General features: G+C 37.1%; 1 protein-coding gene and 1 long non-coding RNA gene across 34 annotated transcripts in view; one reads left to right on the top strand and one right to left on the bottom strand.

Moving 5' to 3' along the window:
• DLG2 (discs large MAGUK scaffold protein 2) overlaps positions 1–21,677 on the bottom strand; it is a 1,976,108-nt gene that overhangs the window by 13,021 nt on the left and 1,941,410 nt on the right. For 18 of the 33 annotated variants that reach the window (XM_049098993.1, XM_025419434.3, XM_049098992.1 and 15 more), the window contains 5 exons: positions 17,082–17,181; positions 12,973–13,014; positions 5,465–5,515; positions 4,417–4,518; positions 1,638–1,810 (listed from right to left, as the gene is read on the bottom strand). In XM_049098993.1, the coding sequence (XP_048954950.1) occupies positions 1,638–1,810; positions 4,417–4,518; positions 5,465–5,515; positions 12,973–13,014; positions 17,082–17,181 (468 nt within the window). Of the gene's footprint in view, positions 1–1,637; positions 1,811–4,416; positions 4,519–5,464; positions 5,516–12,972; positions 13,015–16,196; positions 16,243–17,081; positions 17,182–21,677 lie in introns of all 33 variants that reach the window. The other 15 variants (XM_025419440.3, XM_025419443.3, XM_025419446.3 and 12 more) reach the window with 3 other exon arrangements.
• LOC125753268 (uncharacterized) overlaps positions 1–21,677 on the top strand; it is a 38,469-nt gene that overhangs the window by 1,055 nt on the left and 15,737 nt on the right. The gene's annotated exons all lie outside the window — the stretch shown is intronic.

Raw genomic sequence — 21,677 nt, 5'->3', positions numbered from 1 at the left:
GTTAGAAGAACTCAAACTCAAGTCTTGAGCACTGACAGTATCATTGGCTGGAATAAATAGAAACCTCATTGTCTCACCCTGACCAATGTTAAGTCTGGAGGAATGATGTGAATCACGTGAATTTGGACCAATTTCATAAACATTTGCTGAGTGCTTATATGTATCCTGCCCTGGATATGCTCAGTCTAGTATAGCTCAGGACAGACACAAAAAGAGTTACCTTCAATATTACATCTTAAGTGCTGAGTGTATGCACAGTGAATGTAAATTTCTTGTTTGTTAAATGAAAACTCTATTACATATAGCACACCTCATTTAACTTGGCTTCTACTGCAATGAGTGCTCAGAGCAAGGAGTTGCTTTGTGAAGTATTTTAGGAAAAGTAGATACATTTGGCAGACATCATATTCTAACTCCCGGAGAGAGATGGCCTCATTACCCTGAGGCCAGAAGAACTTTAGAAGAGAAAAGGCATATTGTACAGATAGTAACAGTCCTAAATCAATAATAGAGGATTAAAAACTTCCTTTAATACCCATGTGAAAACAAAGAGACTCCAGCAAATACTTGAACCAACTAAGATGGTTCAAGCCCTGTATCACATAAGTAATAAATTCCAAGCTTGCTCTCTGTGAAATGTAACAGCTAACCAGAATGTCTACATGCTGCTTGATTATTCACTGGCCAGAACGTTTCAAGTTAACAAAGGTTGTATTTACATGTTCAAAGGAGAGAATAGATGCAATCATCCAGGAAACTGATTAGAAACAATATGATATAGCTCATAGATATATATAGCTAATTTTTGAGGGAGAGCGAGAGATGCAGCTTATTGTATTCTCAGGTAGACATTAAAATTTCTTTAACTTTTTACCAGTACATCAAAAGGTTGTGTCAAGTCACATCAAATCAACCCAATAAATATTAATTATATAACAAATATGATTGACTCTTAACTCTTTTCTTTTCTTTTCTCCCATGAAATTGGGTCTTCTGTGTTGACAGATTAGGATCTCTCTATAGGCAGATCTTAGAGGCACACCCAAGAGCCTTCCTATCCTGTTCTCTCTCTCTCTCTTTTTTTTTCGTTCTCTCTTGAACATTCTCTTCTTTTCTGTGCCCTTGAAATGATCGATGGGAAGGGAATGGCAGTATTCACACCTCCTCTAAGTTGGAATTTCTGCCAGCTATAAGCTAGGCCCTACCCCTCTTCATCTGGCTACCCCTCACTATAAGGGTCCCAAGTTTTCAGGGAAATAAAATGTAACTCCTGCTAATAAAAAGAACTGAGGATGCTGATTTAAACAACCAAGAGTAATAAAGCTTCCTTAATAAATTCAATGTTGTTTACTGGGGCCAAAGATAAGTGAGTCAAGGACAAAGTGAATCTCTATAAACTTCAAGCTGTTAATTGCCTTTAGGTTTATAACCCCCTTCTCCCCACAAGTCAGTCAGCATGCTTTATTGAGATTAGAACAAAGATTAATGACCTTGCTCTAAAGTCATTCTCTGCTTGGAAGTCTTAAAAGGAATAATCAAAATTTACAACTGCAATCAAGAGAGAGTGGAGACCAAAAATGCAGCTTGCCACCTGGGAACCTTCTTTAGAGGAGGTATAAGATGATTGGTGGACGTACCCTTTCTGCTACAAATCTCACAGACTGCACACTGGTTCCATATAAGTTGTCATTGTACTGGCCAGCTTCTATAAACTTGTGCTCTTGGATATCTTTCTCCATTTGTTCTCTGGAAATGACAAAGTGATAGTCTCTGCCATCCACCTCATAGTCACGCTTTGGCCTCGTAGTATCTTTATAAGACAAAAATAATACAATTAAGGTAATTTATATTCATAAATGTCCTTTACACCCATTTTCTTCACCATACCCTCAACATAGATATACAAAAATATGTAATATGGAGGACCATGACATAGTGACAGGTAGCAGTCAGCTTCCCACGGTAAGCAACTATAAAACTAGACAAAGTGTAGGGAACAGCTGCTGTCACACATCAGACGACCAGCAGCACAGGGCTGTGATTTTGAGAATGGAGAAACACATGATGGGAACTCTATATTCACTCTACTTTCATTTACAGCTGGAGGGTGTAAAGGTTTTTTAGTGCTAGGAGACACTAGAGTTCAGTTAGAACTGTGCATTTGGTTGAGTACCGAAAGGCTACAATTTAACATTTTATTTTATTTTGTCTTATTTTGTTTTATTTAGAGAGTGAGGTTGTAGGGAGGGGCAAGTTCCACATCCAGCATGGAGCCCGATGTGGGGCTGGGTTTCATGACCCGAGATCATGACCTGAGCCAAAATTCAAGACGCTTAACCGACTGAGTGGAAACGCTATAATTTAGAAGGTTACTCTAGATTTATTCTAGACCCACCTTCACAAAGTGTAAAACCAAGTCATAATTGAAGAAGCTGATTTGCCAGTAAGTTATTATCAGCCAGAACAAAAACATAATATCCTATAAATAAAGATAACTAAATCCAGACTCTCAATAACATAGTGTCACAATGTACAGGACACAATAAAAGATTACAGGAGAAGCAAAAAAGCAAGAAAATGTGTCATATAAATAGGAGGAAAAAAAATGGACAAACAGTAAAAATTTATTTTGGGATGTGAAAGATGTAAAATGGGATCACCACAGTTAAGGTGGACTAAAAGTCTCAACTCTAACCATAGAGGTGACTAAATTTCTTAGTAAGAACAAGGGAAAACAATCTTCTCAGTATAAATAAAAGATGTTAAAATATTTCCAATCTTTGACTCAGATATTCTCTTCCTAATCTATCTCAAAAAATTATCAAAGCTTCAGATAAAGTTTTACCCTTAAAGATGTTCATTATATTTATTTATAAATTATAAATAATTATAACATAATTATAATTATACCTTAATTATATTTCATAATAGTGAAAAGGAGAGACAACCCAAAATACCCATAAATGAGGAATGATTATGATGTAATAATTATTTAAAATATTACCATAAAATTTTAAATAATGTTAAGCCAAAAATATGTATATATCCAACATGCACCCAAACAAAGTAGAAAATATGTGTATAGAAAGAAGGAATAGGTGAAAATCTATGAAAATATTAACAATAATGTTATCTCTGGATACTCTGTGAAAATCTTTATGCTTTAAATTTTCTCTTTTAACTTTCTTTTTAGCATTTTCCAGGTTTTGTACAATGAATATATATTGAGTATCATTAAATTGTGTTATTACACTATTTATTTAAAACTAAAGAAAGAGTGTAAGGTGGAGGGAAATTGGAAATGATAATTAAGGACTGTCTCGTTTTTTTCTTTCCAAAATGGAGGAACACACTGGAGGCTAAATGGAGTAGGATTTGACTGAACATTTCTGTCTGGAGTCTTTCTCGAGATAGGCTGTATGGCAGGATCTGAGTCCTTGCTGGGAACAGTTTCATGAGATATAATTCCCTTGTGTCTCCATACTTGCACACACATGACTCCTACTATTCTTAGGTATTCTGGGTAACATCTGCAGTGCTGAAATGTAAGAGACACTTTAAAGCACAAAGCTTAAAAAACGTATAATAAAAAAAATATTTTTTGGGATCAGATTTAAGAGCTCAGTTATCTAATAAACTGAAATTCCCTGTGGAAGGGGGGTGGTCTGTTTAAACACACTCACACATACTGCCACACATACACAGAAGCAGAAGTCCAATACACATTTTTATGTAATGCAATGAGTAGGGGGTGAATGGGAAAGTGTGGTGTGCATGGAAGATAGAGCAGATAGACTCTTATGGGGCTACACTCCGAGGGACCAAGAGATCCGATGATTGTCCATGAGGACAAGAAAGCAGATTAAAGTCTGTGATGGCCTAGAAGGTAGATTAAAATTTTATATGCTTTCTTGTCTTCATCTGCTCAAATCCTAGCACTTGGAAATTACCCATGGAAAAGGCTGTTTTGTTTTGTGATTGACACATGGCCCTAAGTCATCCTGAGATGATTTTAATACGTGGCTTTGTTTCTGGTCTCTCTTATTCTATGGGAAAAGATGCTTCAGTGGCATTTCAATCAATTTATAAAGAAATATTAATGCCTATAAGCAATTCTATGCTATTTAAAGGCTATGGGAGTTACAGAGAAAGGATTCATTCTGCTTTCTGGGGGACCACAGTCAGTTTGGAGAACTTATTATACTCTACTAAATAAGGAACAATACATGGCAGCACTGATGAAAAGTGTTAAGCAGAGAAAATTAAATAAAGTGCTCAGATGGAAAAAAAAGATGTTTGGATAATAGATAACTGATAGTATCTGAATCACTGGAGATCATTGGAGGAACAGAATTACATTTATCATCTTGAAAGGAGGGGAGCCTTTCTTCTAGCAAAAAGAGACACAATACTTACGAGGCACACAGGAGCCAAATTTGTCAGGGAATTCAGATATCAAGTCGTCATTGATCCGATCCTTCATGGGGCCCAGGATAATTACTGGCCGGGTATAGTTTACTGCAGAGAGGGAAGGGAAGAGGCAAATGAGGAGAAAGACTTGGTCAAGACGGCACAACTGCCCTACATGGGTGAATCTGAAGGCAATACTGCCAAACAGAACTGCTGACGGTGTTACTTCATTGGATAAGTTGCCCATACAGCCTTGTAGAACACTCGATATGTTGGCTGTGTTTATTTTCTGGAATTTACCAATAGGGAAAAGCAACTGCAGTGTCTATTGAAGAAAAGAAACATTTGGAGGGGGTTTTGCTTACTCTTATGTTATGCCTACACAATGTCAAAACAACTACTGAATTTAGTCAATTGAGTGGGAGAAAAAAGATTCCAAAGCAGCTGTTTGGCCATTGTTTAGATAATGACTTTAAGAAGTAATTGTTAGTATAATGACACCTTATGTTTTTATATCTTTCCCTCAGCTCAAAATGCTGTCTATTCTCTGCTGAGGTTTTTCCGATTCCTTTGTAACATGAGTTTAGAAGGAACTCTAAAGTCCGTTTGGTACAACTCCTCTGATGCTTGAATTTTCTCTGCAATGTCCTTGTCAATAGCCATTAGTGTCTATATAAATGCCTCCCAGAAAAAGATGCAGGCTTCTGGAGCAGCTCAGAGGGTGGCTTGTATTTTAGGACAGGTGTGCTAGAGAGCCCTTCTCAATACTGAGCTGACAAGAGTCTCCCAGGAGATTTTATGCATTTGTCCTGGAGGTGGGGCTTTTTAGTGATTCCTTCCACTTAGGACCACTCATCTGGAGGGCTGCTTCATCTCCTGGGAGCTGTCACTGCCCATACCTAGCAGGGAAGTTGTTCGTGCCAAAGAGTCTGGTCTGGGGACAAGTGAGTATTAAGCAGATTTATAGTCCTTAGTCCTTCACTCTTTGGCTCCTATAATGGTGTCACCTGATATGGCCTGGAAATCAGGAACCAGAGCATGCTGGGAAACTTACTTTCCTGCCTTGTGACAGGCTCATAAGAAAGAATGAAGTCTTCTTGCCCTCCTGAGAAGAGAAGAAAGGAGAATGACAGTGAACTAACAATCAGTCATATACCACATATCACAGCTACAAGCCCTGCTCTGAAGCACAGGAAACAGACACAGTTCAGGGTTCATTTTCCTTGCCCTCTCTCCTTGAGCCATTCCAAAAATCTCTTCATCCTCATAAAACTCTTTAGCACTGTTATGGTATCAGGTTCTCAATGGTCATAACTGTCAGTAATGCCTGGAGACTAGTTACCTGCAGTTCAGCAGGACAGTGACCTATGAGAATGCCTTCTGTCTGACACTGAGAAGTGGAGCCCCTATTACTTATAGTTAAAATGAAACCATTCAGTACAAGCAGAGGGTCCTTCCAGTAGTTTGTTGCCACATTATCAGAATTTCTGGGTCTTTTATTTCACTTTCTCTTTTATTTTCCAAAGAAGCACATTGTTCAAAAACAAGTGTCTGGTTGGTTCATTTATGTCACAAAACCTTCATCAGCATATACCACAGGACACTGAAGATTTTATTCTAATGTTAATTCATCAGGAAAACGCTGGGTCAGTTCAAGAAGATAAAAAAAAAAAAAATTGAGGAGGACCCTAAATCTCTGATTAGAATTGCTACTTAAAACTTTGGGAAGGGAACTAAAGAAGACAATGTAGTAAAAGACAGCTTTGCCAAAGACATTTACTACAAGTCTTCTGATTGACAGTGGGCCTCTGGTCAACAAATAACCATAGAAAGTTAATTGGTTTTAGGCAATTATTTTTTTCAAACATCTATTTTACCCAGTTGATGGACTGGGTACAAGATTAGCCTGATTCAGCTGTGAACCCAGAGGATATACTCTTTTTGCAATCGGCCCAGGACTGACTGTGTTTTGGTAGGGAAGTAGTTTAGGGATATTGGAAAGGACTCCCTGTATGCTGTTACATAGAGGAGTGTCATAGGTGGTAGTATTTCCTGAAACCAAAGGGCAATGCAACTCATTGCTTTATCTACTCAACCCCTTGAAACACATTCCATCTGTCAATGTGCTCCTCCTTTAACAGACACAGCACCAGAAAAGGTGAGTTAATTTCATAAAAAGAGTTAATACAATGAACAGTTCTGATGATGACGACTAATTTGGGGGAAATTAGGAAATATATGGAAAACTTGTGAAGTACAGATGACTTCCTTGGAGACCAGGTAGCTGGGATGGGGTAGGGTGAGATTGTCTTACTTTTTCAAGTGTGAGAAATGGTGCCGGGCCCAAGTCACATCTTTCTTCATCCTTAAGCAGGTTTACTCTGAGAAAGGCCCTGCTAGGCTAAGCTATTTCCTCATGGCATGGAGAATGTTCCTTGAAGGTCTTTCTCAGTGACATCTACTCATGGCTGCTCCAAGAAAGTTCAGGGGTTTTTCCACATCTGGGCAGGGGTTTGATATGTGAGGAGTCAGATACACTTTTTTTTTTTTTAATTCAGGAAAATATGATTCCCTTTTAATAAACTAAATAGCTGAAATTTACAGTCTAGGTCAAAAAATAATGAAGGTGATTGATTGCTAAGATCCACAGTACCTAAAGCCTGAGATATGTAGAGGTCATAGGAACTCAGAAGATTAAGTGTAAAAATGCTTTAGGGGACAAAGTACAGCTTTGGGGCTTGAAATATGGCAGACTAGTACTGCAGTGTTTGACTGTAACATCACAGGGAAATCTTTATGGACTGACCAATAATATGTGAGAGGAGAATCCTGAGGATAGGATAACGAAGGTTTTAAACATCAGGGGATACTTATGCCTCTCTACTAGACTGGGAACTCCATAAAGGCAAAGATTGGGTTTCACTTACCATGGCATACCCAGTGCTTAACATAGAGAAAAATGTCAATGAATTTGCATTCTGATTTTAGTGGTAGGAAATGGGATGAGTAATGAGGCCAAAGATAGTTTTTTCTTTGTGTTTCGGTCTGTATGCTTTCGCTTTGGGAAGTGTGGTTTTCTCTAAATAAATATAACACGTCATGTTCCCATAGGAATCTTTTCCCAATGTCCTTACAAATTATTCTGATGGGATATTCTAAAGGCAAACCTTAAATAAGATATTTGGTGACAGTATGTTTCATTTGTGATTCAGAAAACTAGGACAAAGCAACATAGCTTTGACTAACTTTGTTAGAGAGTTCTGTAGTTCTTTTGTTTATGCATTGCTTTTGGGTTTACTTTCTGACTTACAAAAGGCACTGGTTCTTGATCAGAGCAGGAAGACTGCAGATCTCAGTGGAAGCATCCTTCTGTCCAGGCCCATCCCACTTCTAAAGACCCTGTGACAGTCAGCTACTATGTTAGGAAGCCTGCAGGGGAGTTGTGGTATATGAGATTATGTCATAGCTGTGATCTCAGCACCTTAAACCAATTTTTACTTTCATGTTCAGAAATGAAAAGCCCTATGGGTAATGTGAAGGAGACTAAGAGGAGGAGGAAAAAAAGTTACAGCAATGAAGGAAAGAGAATTCATGCCTGTATGGCCATAAAGTGCTTTCACATCCATTGCTTTCTATTTTTCAGTCATTTCTGTTGAGGTAGGCGCTCTGATGATCCCCACTTTACAGATGAAGAAGTTGAGGCTCAGAGATGTCAATGGAGCTTGTTTACTCAGTTAGGAAGTAGTGGAGTCAAGATTTAAAACCATATCTTTTTTTTGACTCCTCATTGAGTATATGACAAGAGATGGAGACTTTTCTGATGGGGCTGGGATATAGGGGCAGACCTTACAAATGAACAAAGCATGGGTGGCAGAGATAGGAGCTGAACCCAGGGCAGAGTCACTGGGAGGCCAGAAGGTGTTCCATCTGTAAACACCAACTGTTTTTTTTTAAATTTTTAATGCTGCTGTGTCATCTCCATACCATAGTCATCCTTAGTAGTTTTTCTATTTTTTGATCAGGAGGTGTTGGCACTTAGAAATAACAGCTGACAAAAAGGTACAAACTATTACTTGGTCTTGTTTTGGCAAATGCATGGCTGGAAGTGGGAGAGCGGCACAGTGCTGGGTGCAGACAGCTGCAGCTGTGGGAGAGTAGAGGCCTCTGTTAACAGTCTCTATGAGACTCTAAACTGGAAGCAAGTCACAGTAAAAGGGACTCAGAGGGAGACCCTCTTATGTTCTCATGGTAGAGAACAGCAACTTGGTGTTCTTTAGGAATTTTTGGAAACTAGAAAAGAGGGGGGGATGGGAAGCCCAGTGGTAGTATATTTAATGTTCTAAGTTTAGTGTTCAGTGCCTGCATTTGATGATTTTTAAGAATAAATTATGTTTTTAGAAGCACAGAATGTTAGCTCTAAGAAAGGGCTTAGAGCTCATTGGGTTCATAAATGGCAAATATGTAGCATATGGGGTCACTCCCCCATTCCATGCCTTTGGAAGGCACTACAGATTGATCATTGCCCACATTACTGCTGGGCCTTAGCCTGGCCTTAATGCTTCTCAATACAATTCTTCTGGCAGCTATTACCCGTTGGTCAGAGTTGGGATCTTGGTTAAAATCTGCTTGCTGTCTGTGTTCTAACTCAAGCTACTCAATTTACATAGGAGAGGAGGAAGGTTCAAAGATGGTGAGTGATTTCTTCAAGGTCACATAGTGAACTTGTGTTTCAGTGTCTCGATGGATGTTCAGAAGATTCAGTTTAATGTTCACAGAACTCCTAAAACTGGGCTTAGTGCACAGTTAATGCTATATAGATGTTTCTGCTTGTATTAATTTGACAGGTGGTATGGAATAGCTGAAATGTACTGGATAAAACACAAGGAAGCTGAGATTTCACACTGTATGGAAGGGTGACAATGTATGGAATTCAGAAGCAAAATATCTCAATTGGTCTTACAGAGTGCCACCATATTATGCAGTTTCTTGGAGCTTTAGCATCCTCATCTGTAAAATGGAGTGTTAACGTGAGACATATCTCACAGTCTTGTTGCAGAAATCAAATAAGAAAAAGATAATGAAAAATTGCTTTATAAAAGCTAAAGAACTAGAGGAAATACAAGTGCAATACTTGAAGACCGCAGAGAAAGGAGAAGAATATGGGCATTATTTTGATAAATTCCAGTGGAAAAATTTTGGGTCTCCTCATATCAGCACTCCATTCTTCAATGTCCATGTTTTGAAACTCTCACTTAACTGATGAACCCCAATAGGTTAGAAAGATAATCATCAGTTCTCCTGTACCCATCATGATATAAAGAACTTTGTGAGCTTTGAGGAAGGCAGGACTCAGCTGTAGAGATTTGCTATTTCCACCATGACTACCTGTTTTTTACTGTGTCCTAATGCAAGGACGTCTGAAAGCTGAGATACAAAAACAACCACAAATACAAGCCTATACTGTACTACTTTGTTGACAGAGAGAAATCTGGAATTAGTCCCTAATGAAGATCGTTTTTGAGGGGGTATTTTGCATAATTATACAATGTGCACTGTAATTAACTGCATTTTTAGCTAGTGCTCAATATAGTTGGACTTTGAAAAATTCTATTTTAGAATGCTTGAGATGGTGCGGGAAAGGTCTGGGCTGTTTATTAGAAACTGAGGTCTGTGAAAGTATGTGTGTGTGGAGTGTGTGTGTGTGTGTGTGTGTGTGTGTATCTCAGGAAATGTATGAGGTTTTCAGTTAAGGTTGTCACAACATGTAATTCTAGGATGTAGTGTGAATTGTGTCTCTGGAGCTTTCAGACATGGGGATCTGGGACTTAGTTTCTAACCAATGACCATTTATTTAAGCATGTGTCCCAGAGTGGACATGGAATCGTTCTAAGAGTAAAAAATAACACTTAGACGTTAGTAGAAAAAGGGTCTTTTTAGCACTTATTTATACACAAAACATAAAAGTCATAATTACAGCAAAACCCAGGAATTCAATAGAAAAATGCAGCCTGTGTTGATTTCAAAATGGCAATTTTCTGGAAAGCAGGTGTGTTTCAAGTCTCTGTGTCTTTTTTTCATGCCTTTGCTGTGCTTGGAAAGTTTCTTCCTTAACTTATCTAGCTGGCATGCACCTTATCTTTCCAAAGCTCAGCTCAAAGGCCACCTCCTCTTTGACGTCATCTCTGAAGCCTCTACTACTTGAATCAGGCTTTTACCTTAGAAACTGCTGCACGTTTTGCATTTTTGCTGTTGTTGTTTATTGCTATCTCTCCCCACTATGTGTGTGCTGAGTTCTAGAGTTGGTTGAGATTCCTACTGGGTCTCATGGTGCCTTTGAAAGGAGCATGATATATGGTACATGTTGAATGAATAAATAAACAAACATTCTTCTATAATTCCTTGTATTTCCATCCTGGAGAAAGAAATATTATTCTTTCAACTAAGCTATGAGAAAGGCTGTTTTTACTTTCATTCATTTGTAAAGAAAGCAATCTGAGTGGCTGATCAGTAACCTCAGATGAGACCCAAACCAATAGAGGTTAGTAAACTCCACACACATTTGCTCTCATAATATCTTAGAGTCCAGTTCCAGTTCTTCTCTCTTCTCATAGATAATTCAAGCTGCTTGCAAGTGTTTCTTTTATTCACTGAGTACATATTCTGAGTATTTATGTGCACTGAGCACATATTCTGAGTATTTATGTGCACCTACTATTTGATCATGAAGAGTTACTGATGTCATCTTAGAGCTTCACTACCAAAAACCCTTTTAGGCAGCTGAAAGCCTTGGCCTAGGTTTTCTAACTTAATGATTCTGGGAAGAACATTCTTACCCCTGAAAGAGAAAAGAGGGGCTCTAAAAATGAGTTCTTCTATATACTTTCCATAGAAAGAATTGAAAGAACAAGGTATGATGTTTCCCCTTTCTATTCCTGTGTCTGCAGGATGGAAGCACAACAAGTAAGCCTGAATATCAAACAAACCAGGCCCATTGGTCCTATGAAACCCAAAAAACAAGTTCTGCTTTTCCTTATACTAAGTTGAGGGTACCTCATGTGTTAGGAAGGCAATCTTTGGTTACTTCTTCTTGGCCAGGTTTCTTTTTGTTTTAAAATTAAATGGAGGGAAGGGGGAGGCAAGTGTTTCGCTAAGTTGAGATAATCATAAAATTTTAAGAGTGAGAAGAATGCAAAAATGTGAAGGATTACATTGAGAACAAGAACTCTTTGATCCTTTCACCAGTAAGATTTGTCATTCTGTTGAGGAAGAAAATTTAGGTAGTTCTCATATTATTTGATTGATCAAGGGTATCTCATCACATTTTTTTTTCATTTTATTCTGCATTATGTTTCATCTTCCTCGTCTGGCCCCTACCTCTTTCTGTCACCTTTCTTCTTTTTCATTTTTTTCTATTTGCTACCAATCTGATTCTATAAAGCCTATCTCAAAGTCCACATTGAATTTGTCATATTCCAAGACTACTAGTTGGCACTCCACCACAAAAAAGGCATGGTTTCATATAGCACCATGCTGTAATAGAAGAACAAAACAAATTCTTTTTAGTTTTTAATGAATATGCTATTCAAGGGGGGAAAATAACCCAACCAATTTCTGTCATGGTGGCTGTGGGTCATTTGTATTGGGCCTGCACTTTTCTAATCACCTCAGTAATTGCTTTTTGAGTAACCCATTTCACTAAGGAGGACAAATAATTATTACGGAAGTTGTAAGGATCCCCGTAGTAATAAGTACCTAGGGTAGTCACCAAAGACCAGTAAGTAGGTGGTCTACACAAGAATGTATTAAAGGGATGTACTTGGTGTTTGGTGAATATTTTTATACACTAAGCAAATGGCTTGAGGTGACCAAACAAAGATAAGGACCAGAAATAATTTTTAGTTACCTACCTTTTCAGAAAGTTAAGCTTTCTGATCCAAGATTTGTTCACTTTAAAACAAAAGTGAGTTCCTTCAACATTAGAGGATGAAACTTTATCATCACTTCCCAACCATCAGAAATATAAAGTCAGATGTATCATAGTATCTACCTTAGAATACTAATCAAGGAGAGAAGAGATATAAAAGTTCACACTCCATTTAAAAGGAACACTGTAATTTCACAAGATTTGTTTTGGAAAAGGGAAGCCAGCCACAGAAAGAAAAAGGCAAAATGAGAAGGAAAATAAAACCATGATGACTTTTCAACCCTCTGGAAGGGGGTTTTAATTATTTCGGGGAGCAGGATGTCAAAGTCCATGAGGTGGAACTTTTCCTCCACCTTCTCTGGGAGAACTGCATCCTCGGACCATGGCCAATTGAGGTTGAGATGGCTTATTAGCAAGCCTGCCACTGCTTGCACACGTCACAAAAGGGTCCACAGAGGGCCCAAGTGTCTTTTGTATCTTTCCACATCAACCAACGGTTTCATTTCAAGCCATTTGCTTTGGATGAGGATGATCAAGGGCAGCAATTGAAACAGAACAAGAGCGAAAATCTGAAATGACCACCACAGGCAATGGAGCAATTGCAAAGGAAAGAATCACAAACCCAAGCAGTAACTTACGGTAGCTACTTTCGCTATCGCTGGCATTAGAAGAAACATGTTCTGCAAGAACAGCACAGCAAATTAAAGAAATACCAAGCATTGGAGAGCAGCCAGAAGGCGAAGGAATACACTCATGCAAGCCTACTACGAGTGGAAGCGAGAGGCACGGGGAAGGCTGCGGAAGAGGTGGTGTTAAGAAGACTCAGAGAAGATACAAAAGATGAAAACTTTATCTCCATTTGACAAGAAGCCACTACATGACTGCCAGGTCTTCTGTTTAGCAAACAGGAAAGTAGCTTTCATCACAAAAAATAGAGAAGGTCAACTTGAGCACTTTTCTCTTTATGTCTGCTTTGCCCTATCCACACGGGCCCTGATTTTCCAGATTCATGTGACAGAGGTCAACGTATCTCAGCTGGATGTTTCCTGACTCTAAGATCAGAAGCTCCTGGAGTGGAGGCACTGTTTGCTTACAAATTTTTTGTTTCTTGATTTTAGCCTCTTTCTAGGTATTTTGCGGAAATACTTTATTTCAGATTGCCAGTTGGTCCCTGGGACCCCTTGAAATTTATTTCTATGTAAATTCTCAAACTAATTCTCAGGGTGAAAAGGGACTATTAAAGATTTTTCCTACTTCAGGGAGTGAGGAGAAAAATCTTGGAGGAAGAAATGAGTCACTGAAAAATGGTTTAGGAATCAGTTCAATGTTTTCTTGATTTTATTTTAAGATCCTTGCTTGGAGAGCTATTAGGTTCTGGAGGGATGAAACAGGGAGGGGCTAGATGGTCTGATACCAAGCACAGGTCCTGGCATGAAGTATATTTTTAATTCATGTTGAGTAACTTGCTTTTACAGTGATATTTCAATTTTTTTTTCATAAAACACAGTTTAGCCAACATAACAGGGCTATATATGCCAGAATTAGAGTTTTTACTTCCAGAAATCATTTCTCTTGTACTCTGTACTAAGTTATAGAAGATAAATTCATCAACTTATCAAGTTCTTTGTATATCAGGTTAATTAAATGAAGAATATATGACTATTTTGAAGCTTGTTATTGAAACTCATTAGCAACAACTTCAGGCTTTTAAAAAGTGGCAACTGTTGTACATTTTTAGAAAAAGGATAAGAATATAGAACATTATTCTCTCCCTAATAGTAAAAAAGTGCTTTAAAATGTATTTGATATTATAGATTCTCACCAGTTGGATGGATTAATCTTTTTATTTAGCTTCATTGAGGTGTAATCAACAAATTATAATACTTTTAAAGTGAACAATGTGATGAGGGATACATGTAGATATTGTGGAAGGATTCTCACAATTGACGTGATGCATCCTGGAAGGATTAGTTTTAGAGAATGAAATGGAAGAAAAGCAAAACATGGGTTAAAATCACATGAATTATTGCTCTTTGTGTTGGTGTATGACCAGGACTACGTTGCTAATTTAGGCACAAATTTTACAAATGCAAAGGGGCATGAGGGAAAGAAGTGTGAATGGCTGGGTGCAAGTTTGTTTTCTGTTATTGAAAAAAGGTCAAGGTACACACCCAACAATGGTGTATCTTCATATACACAATTATCTTAAGTACCTTGAGTCAGGGATGACAGGGTTTTTGTTTTGTTTTGATTTACTTTAAAAATAACTGAGAATGAAGCTGAGCTATCTATGCAGTGTTTTATCGAGTATGAAGTATCAAGAGTTTGTATAACAGAATTTTTCCATTTTGTAGGTAAAGAGAAATTGAAAATATGTTCTAGCTAAAGTCCAAATTATGGCTAGCAGTAGCATTAATTGGCAAATAACTTTACCTAGTGAAATCTGTTCAATTTTTAAAAAGTAAACAAACATTTGCACATCCTGGATTTAAAAGGTCATCATGCATATTTTTGACATTCTAATAGCAACTACTTTTCAGTGATGTTCATTTATTAGCAATATATTAAAATGCTTCTCCTCCGCACCCTGCCCCCTTTGAAAATCTAGAAAATGGTGGTACTTGATACTATCCAGATAATGTTGAAATCCATATTTGAACTTCAGCCACTAATTCAAGAAAAATTTCATGACATATTCCATATAGAGACTCAAAGATAAAGTTTTCATCTTTAAAAAAGATCAGTAGTTACTCTTGATCAGATTTTGTTCTCTATATCTGTATATAAAAAAAGGTCCAAATTAACAATCTGAAGGATGAAGCATATCATTACAGTGTTAAGAAACAGCTCTTGAAAACAAAGTCCAGCTCAATGCTATTTTGTTTTATACAAATGAAATGAATAGCTTCTAAAAATACTGCCCGTAGCTGTTAAATAAAAACAAAACAAAATAAACAAAAAAAAATGAGCATGTGATACATTGCAAAAGACACAAAACTGTTCTTATTTCATTGGTGCCTACACAATGGAGTTAGTAATAAGGAAAGAAAAATCATACCATATTAACACAGTATTATTAATTTTTATAGCTCAGTGCAATGAGACACAGACTAAAGGCATTAATAAGTAGAAAATTTAAAGGTTTAATAAACTTTATTTTGTAGTCTATACTATAAAATGAAGACCTGATTATGTAATACAGCTAATAAGTGACTGATAGAAAAACATATTAATACATATCTAAAACTCTATCATACAAACGTTTCAAGCAGGATCACTGCAAGTCAGAAAGAAAAATCAATCATAGTTAATAACAAAGAATTATCCATGGAAGATCAAATAGCTTAATGTTTATTTTTTGAGAAAGCATGTTCCCTTTGACAATAAAATAGCTCCTTTACTAATAGCAAAGTACAACCCCATTATGGAAGTTGGCAAGGTCATTAAATATTTCTGGCTAAAAAGGCAGAAGAAAGCTACATAAAGTACATTTCTGCTTTCTTGTTCTAGAACATTTAGCTCACCCTTTCTTTGAACATGGCTCTTGCTCTCTGGTGTTAGGCGGCAGAGCAAGGGATGCCATGGTTGGCATCATGACCATGTTGGCCACATAACATGGTCAGAAAGGGAAGGTGTGAACTGCAACAGTAGTTACAGTGCCTGACACATTTTGCTTTTAAATGCTGACATGCAGAACAAAACGGTTGAAATTACTCTGTAGGAGCATTCACAGCTAGGTAACATAAAACTCGTATCTTGTGCATGCTAGGAGTGAAAGGCCCTCAAGAAAAGGAACAAAAGCCAAACTCAAAAGGAAAGGAAAAGAAAAGAAAAGTTACAGTGACCATTCCTGGGAACTTACTCAGAGTCTTTGTTCCATAACCGTCGTCACCTAATCCGGGGATGTCCTGCATAGAAGTCCCCAGAGAGAGCAATGAGAGAGGAAGAACAGCCACGGAAGAGGAAGGAAGAAGTCAGTGGAGTTGAAATGGATACTACCATGACAGACCGTGTTGCCTAAGCAATCTGGATCCCACTCTTTCTTTTTTTGAAACAGCTGTCACCCCAAACTCCCTGGGCTGAGACTTAAAGATTTGTAAAGCAACTCAAAAGATTAGAAGTTAAAAAAATTCAGAAGACTGTTACAAAAAAGAAGAAGATTCACCAAATGCCATTTTTGCTCGCTGTTAACGTTGCCACAGAAATGTACCACTTAGAGTGATACTCCACATCCAAGTTTCAAGACAAACTCTTAGATTTAGTATCCACCAATACAAGCTCACTGCTCAGTTAAGTATTTAACATTTGCTGGGAGAAGAAGTGTAAACTCAGGGCTAGTAATCAATATAGAGTATGAATTATTCGCTCCCAGTGAGCTAGAACTCAAAACACACAGGTGGCAATGGAACCAATATTTCTGTTCAGCAAATAATCTGTCTCAAGCCCTCTAGAGCTGTGTGATAGGAAAGACAAACTGAACCCAGCCCTGGTCTCAGAAAAATGCTGGTTGGAAGCAAAGTCCCAGCTTCCCGAAGTCCCTCTGCAATGCATTCTGTCAAGAACCACACCAAGGGAAGGATCCAGACTGCAGCCAAACACTGGTCACAGTAGTAAGCCCTGACCTGCCTGCCTACCATGTTTGTTTGCCTAGGCGTGTGGCGTGGGAGAGCCTACATCATGGGTGTTGCCCGTGAAGAATTTTTTTCTCTTGTGTTGCATGTGACATTCTCTTCGAGAATCTACTTACGTTCAGGATCACTGGTTTCCTGCTCACTCTGCTCCTTGTTCTTGTAGAATGGGAATTTTCGTGAAAAGATGAAGCTCTTTTTACGCTTGTCATTGAATGACTGTGAAGGAGAAAAGGCATGGGGCAAAAACAGGGGACGTCTAATTGTTGTCACACTCATGCTGACAAAACAACTAGTTTGTAAAAGCAGAGAGAGCTGTAGTGACGCAAGTAGATAGTCTAAAGAGGTGCCAGAGGGTTCCTAAAGGCAGATTTTATCTACAAGGAATGTAAATTCTTAATGATGACACTTTGGGAAAAAATGTCTCCTAGTGAAAAGACTAGTTGCAGGCAAATGATGATGAAGGAAAAGTCTTAAATTGTAAGCAGACGACCCAGAGCTCTGTCCTGGCTCTACAGCTTGTTAGTCCATCACCTAAATCTAAACTAAATCTCTCTGAACCTCAGTATCTTCTTCATCTGCATAATGGAGGATAATAATAGCGCTTAGGATGTGAAACTCAAGTAAGGCAGGGTAAACATAAAGTGCTATACAAACATCATCTTTTTTTTTTTTTTTAACATCATCTTTTTTATCTTCATTATCATCAGGTAGAAAAAACTTTCTTAGAGATACTAGGCACATTAGTACCTGGATGTCATTTTTAGTAAGTTGAATGTGAGTTACTTCAGCCTGGATTTAATTTAAAACACACAAAGGAGTGTGTAGATGTATGGTATAGGATATTTATAGTATCACACATAGATCCACGATCATTATTCATTCAAAAGAGATTTTAAAGACACATGAGCTTCACACCCTCATCTTGGAAACAGGAGGCCAACGGCACAGAGAGGTTGAGTCCCTTGCTAATATCACAGAGCTAGTTGGTGACAGCTAGGATACTGTCAACCAAAATCTGATCTTGAAAGATTCTAACTTGATATTCACTTGAGCAAGGGAGAAATAATGGTTACTCATCTATATTCTGACATGATAAAAAATACTGTAAGAAGGAGTGTCCTTAAAAATGTAAACCACTTCATTAGGTTAAATGAGGCTGAATTAAAAGTAAGACAGGTATACATAATCTAATACATATATTCGAACTCATTCATTTGCTTGCTGAGAAGACTCCTTAAGAAAATTTCATTTATTCCCACTGTTGCTATTATGTAAATGCTTTGTGGGGTTTCTTCTTCGGGAAATGTGTTCACAGTCATTTTAGAAGCTATGCAAGTCTTAGTAAATTCATATTCACATATCATTTAAAAAATGTTTCACCAGCTTGATTACCATACTTATTTGACTGGGTCTGAGAGTTACTCTCCAAAGAGCAAGATTCGTTACCACATAGGCATTAAAATGAATGTGCCAAAGACTCTGATGGAAATTTGACAGGGGTATCCTAAAATAGTTTTAGCAATGGCAGCTGGTAAGAATAAATATAGGGCCAGCAGGGTGACTATTTGGAAGGAAAAGGTCTTGTTTGGATGTATATATTTTATCCATTGGTGGGAATCAGTTGCATGCCCTTATGGGTGTGAAGCTTGACTAAACAGTGGAAATAACTTATTTTCTTTGTATAATCATGTGCTCCTATATCAAATATCCATTTTGGTCATCATGTTTATTTAAGAAAAATTAAATTGCTAAAATGTCAGTGCTGTCATTCAGTAATTTATTACTTTGTTTGGTGCTGGGAATCTCACCAAAATCAGTGGAGCTTGATTTTTATGTTCCATTAAGAAGATTCTGGGAAAAAAACAGTAAGTCAAATCTTGAATAATTTTTGAAATTAAGGAATATATTTTATGCTTAACATACCAAGTATTAGATATACGTTCTCAGGGTAAAAAGAAATATTACTTCAGAATTTATTACTCCACTGACAGCACTTTATTATGTTCAATATAGTTCTGTCACACTTGCCATTAAAGATTTGTGTCCAGGGACAAGGCTGGGAACTCCCCCCAAATTTTCCCAGCTAAAAAATGGTAAATCCTTAAAGGAACATTAAATATTCTTGCATCACTCCAGTTTCATGCCACTTTTACATTTCAAGCATTTTAAACTTCAGTAACTGAAAATAAAAGAAAAAAATTATGTAAGAATTAATGACATGTGATATTGCAAGATATGTTAGACATTTAACTTCAACATCATGGATGACTTGTCATGCAAAAAAAAATTACAAATTTTCATGCAAATATGAAACAATGCCCAAAGGAATAAAGCCTGGGGTTGAAATGTAGACACAGATGGACAGCATGGAGGTGTTTTAGGGTCAAAATGGGGCCACATGCAAACCACATCATTTAACTTGTCTCATGGGATCAAAGGAAAATGAAAATGTGTTGTCTGTGATTAATTCTTTTTTCTTTTCAAAGCAAGGACTGTATAATGTGTTAACATTTCCCAATTATGAAAATGTTGTGTATCATGAGTCATCTGATTGGGATCTAATAATATTTAGCACCACATTTTTAAGAGAACAGAAAATACATAATTGCTCAAAAATAAAATTATCCAATGTATTAGTCTTATTGTCCAAGGTCATTTTGTATTGGAATTAGAGTAGGTAATAGAATTATCAGTTGTTAAATGGCCTTACATTTATGGACACAAAACCAAATCACAACTTCTGTTCACACTCACAGACTTAAAAGTCACATGTTTAGGATCTTAGCTAAACATTTCAAATGTAAGAGGTTATACGTGGCTTATAATGTTCTAACACTAGTCTTTATTTTTTATTAGACATGTATAATACCATTATATAAGCTTTTTGTCACTGGTAATTTTCTTTTAAATTTGAAAAAAGGAAAATCTGTTACATGAGTGTTAGGTGAGAATAATAAATTAGCACTTTTACTATTTATAGAGCACATAACTCTAAAGCAACTGAAGGCTGGTTTACAGCTCTGTTAAACATACTTGATCAGTGCTATTTTTTCTCTACACTGCTATATCTTAGATCTCGATCTAATCCTTTCATGGCAGGAAACTTCCTTGAATCAAGACTTTGAAAATACCAATCACATGTGGTAAGTGGCAAGTTGGCATAACTAAGAATTCCATTTTAGAATTTGGCCTGAATCACTGAGTTCTTATGAACAAAAGTGATACAACGACTACCATTTATTGAGTACTTATTATGTGCAAGGCTTGGTTCTAAAAGCTCTACCTTTGCTAATCTCCACACTAACTTCAAGAGGTTGGCATCATCATTTTCCTCATGTTACAGATGAGGAAACTGAAGTTTACAAATATTCTGTACTTGTCCAAAGTCACATAGTTGATGAGAGGTAAAGTCAGGATTTGAATTTGCAAATATTACTTGTTGCAGATATTGCTGCTTTTAGGAGCAAGAAAAGCTTCTGTAATCCAAGCCTGTTTCAAATATTTATTTAAAATTGTTAGCAGTTGACTTTCATGATACCATAATCTGTCATCATTCCCACAGCTTTACAGTTTGGCAGTTATTTATTGAAGCCATCAGAAGTTATGGATTCAACAATACTTTTGTAGGTTGTTAACCTTTGACACTCATTCATATTTTTGAGGGCTCTATTCTATTGTTCTTATTCTTATGATAATGTAAAAAATAAAAAGAATTTCAGTGGGGCAAGCTATTAATGGCAATTAAAAGGTGATTGTTCACACAACAGGCAAATCTATAGAGACAAAGTAGATTAGTGGTTGGTTAGGGTTGGGGATAGGGTATACAGAGAGTAGGAAGTGATAGCTGATGAGTATGGTGTTAGTTTTAGGGGAGATGAAATGTTCTAAAATTAGATTGTGGTGATGGTTGCATAACCCTATGAATATACTAAAAAACACTGAATTGTACACTTTAAGTGGGTGAATTGTAAACTATGTGAATTATATCTCAATAAAGCCATTAAAAAAAGAAACCTCTCCCCGACCCGTAAACCATAGGATGGGAGGAAACAAACACAGCATGTTTTAAATTTTTTTAGAGCGAATTTTTTTTATATTGAATAGAATGAATTGAAAACCCGTCTCCAACCCTTGTAATCAATCAGATATACACACCTTGTTTATCTGATTCTGCTGTTTCTCTATTAAATGAATACCCTTCATGTTGTGACAGACATTAGAACATCCATACCAGGAGTCAGCATATTATCACTGTCACTCAAAAATCTCTAGGTTGTTAGGCCAAGGGCATGAAACTGCCCAGCATGACCCTAAGTTGTAATGTCATTGCTGAACTGGCTTAAGATAATACGTCCTTCATGAAGAAAGAAAGGAAACAAAACAAAAACTCAAATTGCTGCTGCTTCCACTTGAATCCCATGTTCTTAAAGACACATGAATGAATCAATGTATTTTCATCTTTTTCATGCAGAAAATTTTAAAAACAGGGATATGTGTCAGTTTCTCTTTTCATATTTTTGTTCACATTTTTCAAATCTCAAATGTTTCTTAGCTCTAAAATGTTGCTTTCATGATATGAATGTTCCCTGGGAGAATTTATTTTTTATTTTATTATTATTTTTTAAATTTATTTATTCATGAGAGACACAGAGAGAGAGAGGCAGAGATACAGGCAGATAGAGGAGAAGCAGGCTCCATGCAGGGAGCCTGAT

Source organism: Canis lupus, chromosome 21, assembly GCF_003254725.2.
Source record: "Canis lupus dingo isolate Sandy chromosome 21, ASM325472v2, whole genome shotgun sequence".
Lineage (NCBI taxonomy): Eukaryota > Metazoa > Chordata > Mammalia > Carnivora > Canidae > Canis > Canis lupus.
Note: the sequence above shows the minus strand (reverse complement) of the source record. Positions and strands in the feature narration are given on the sequence as shown.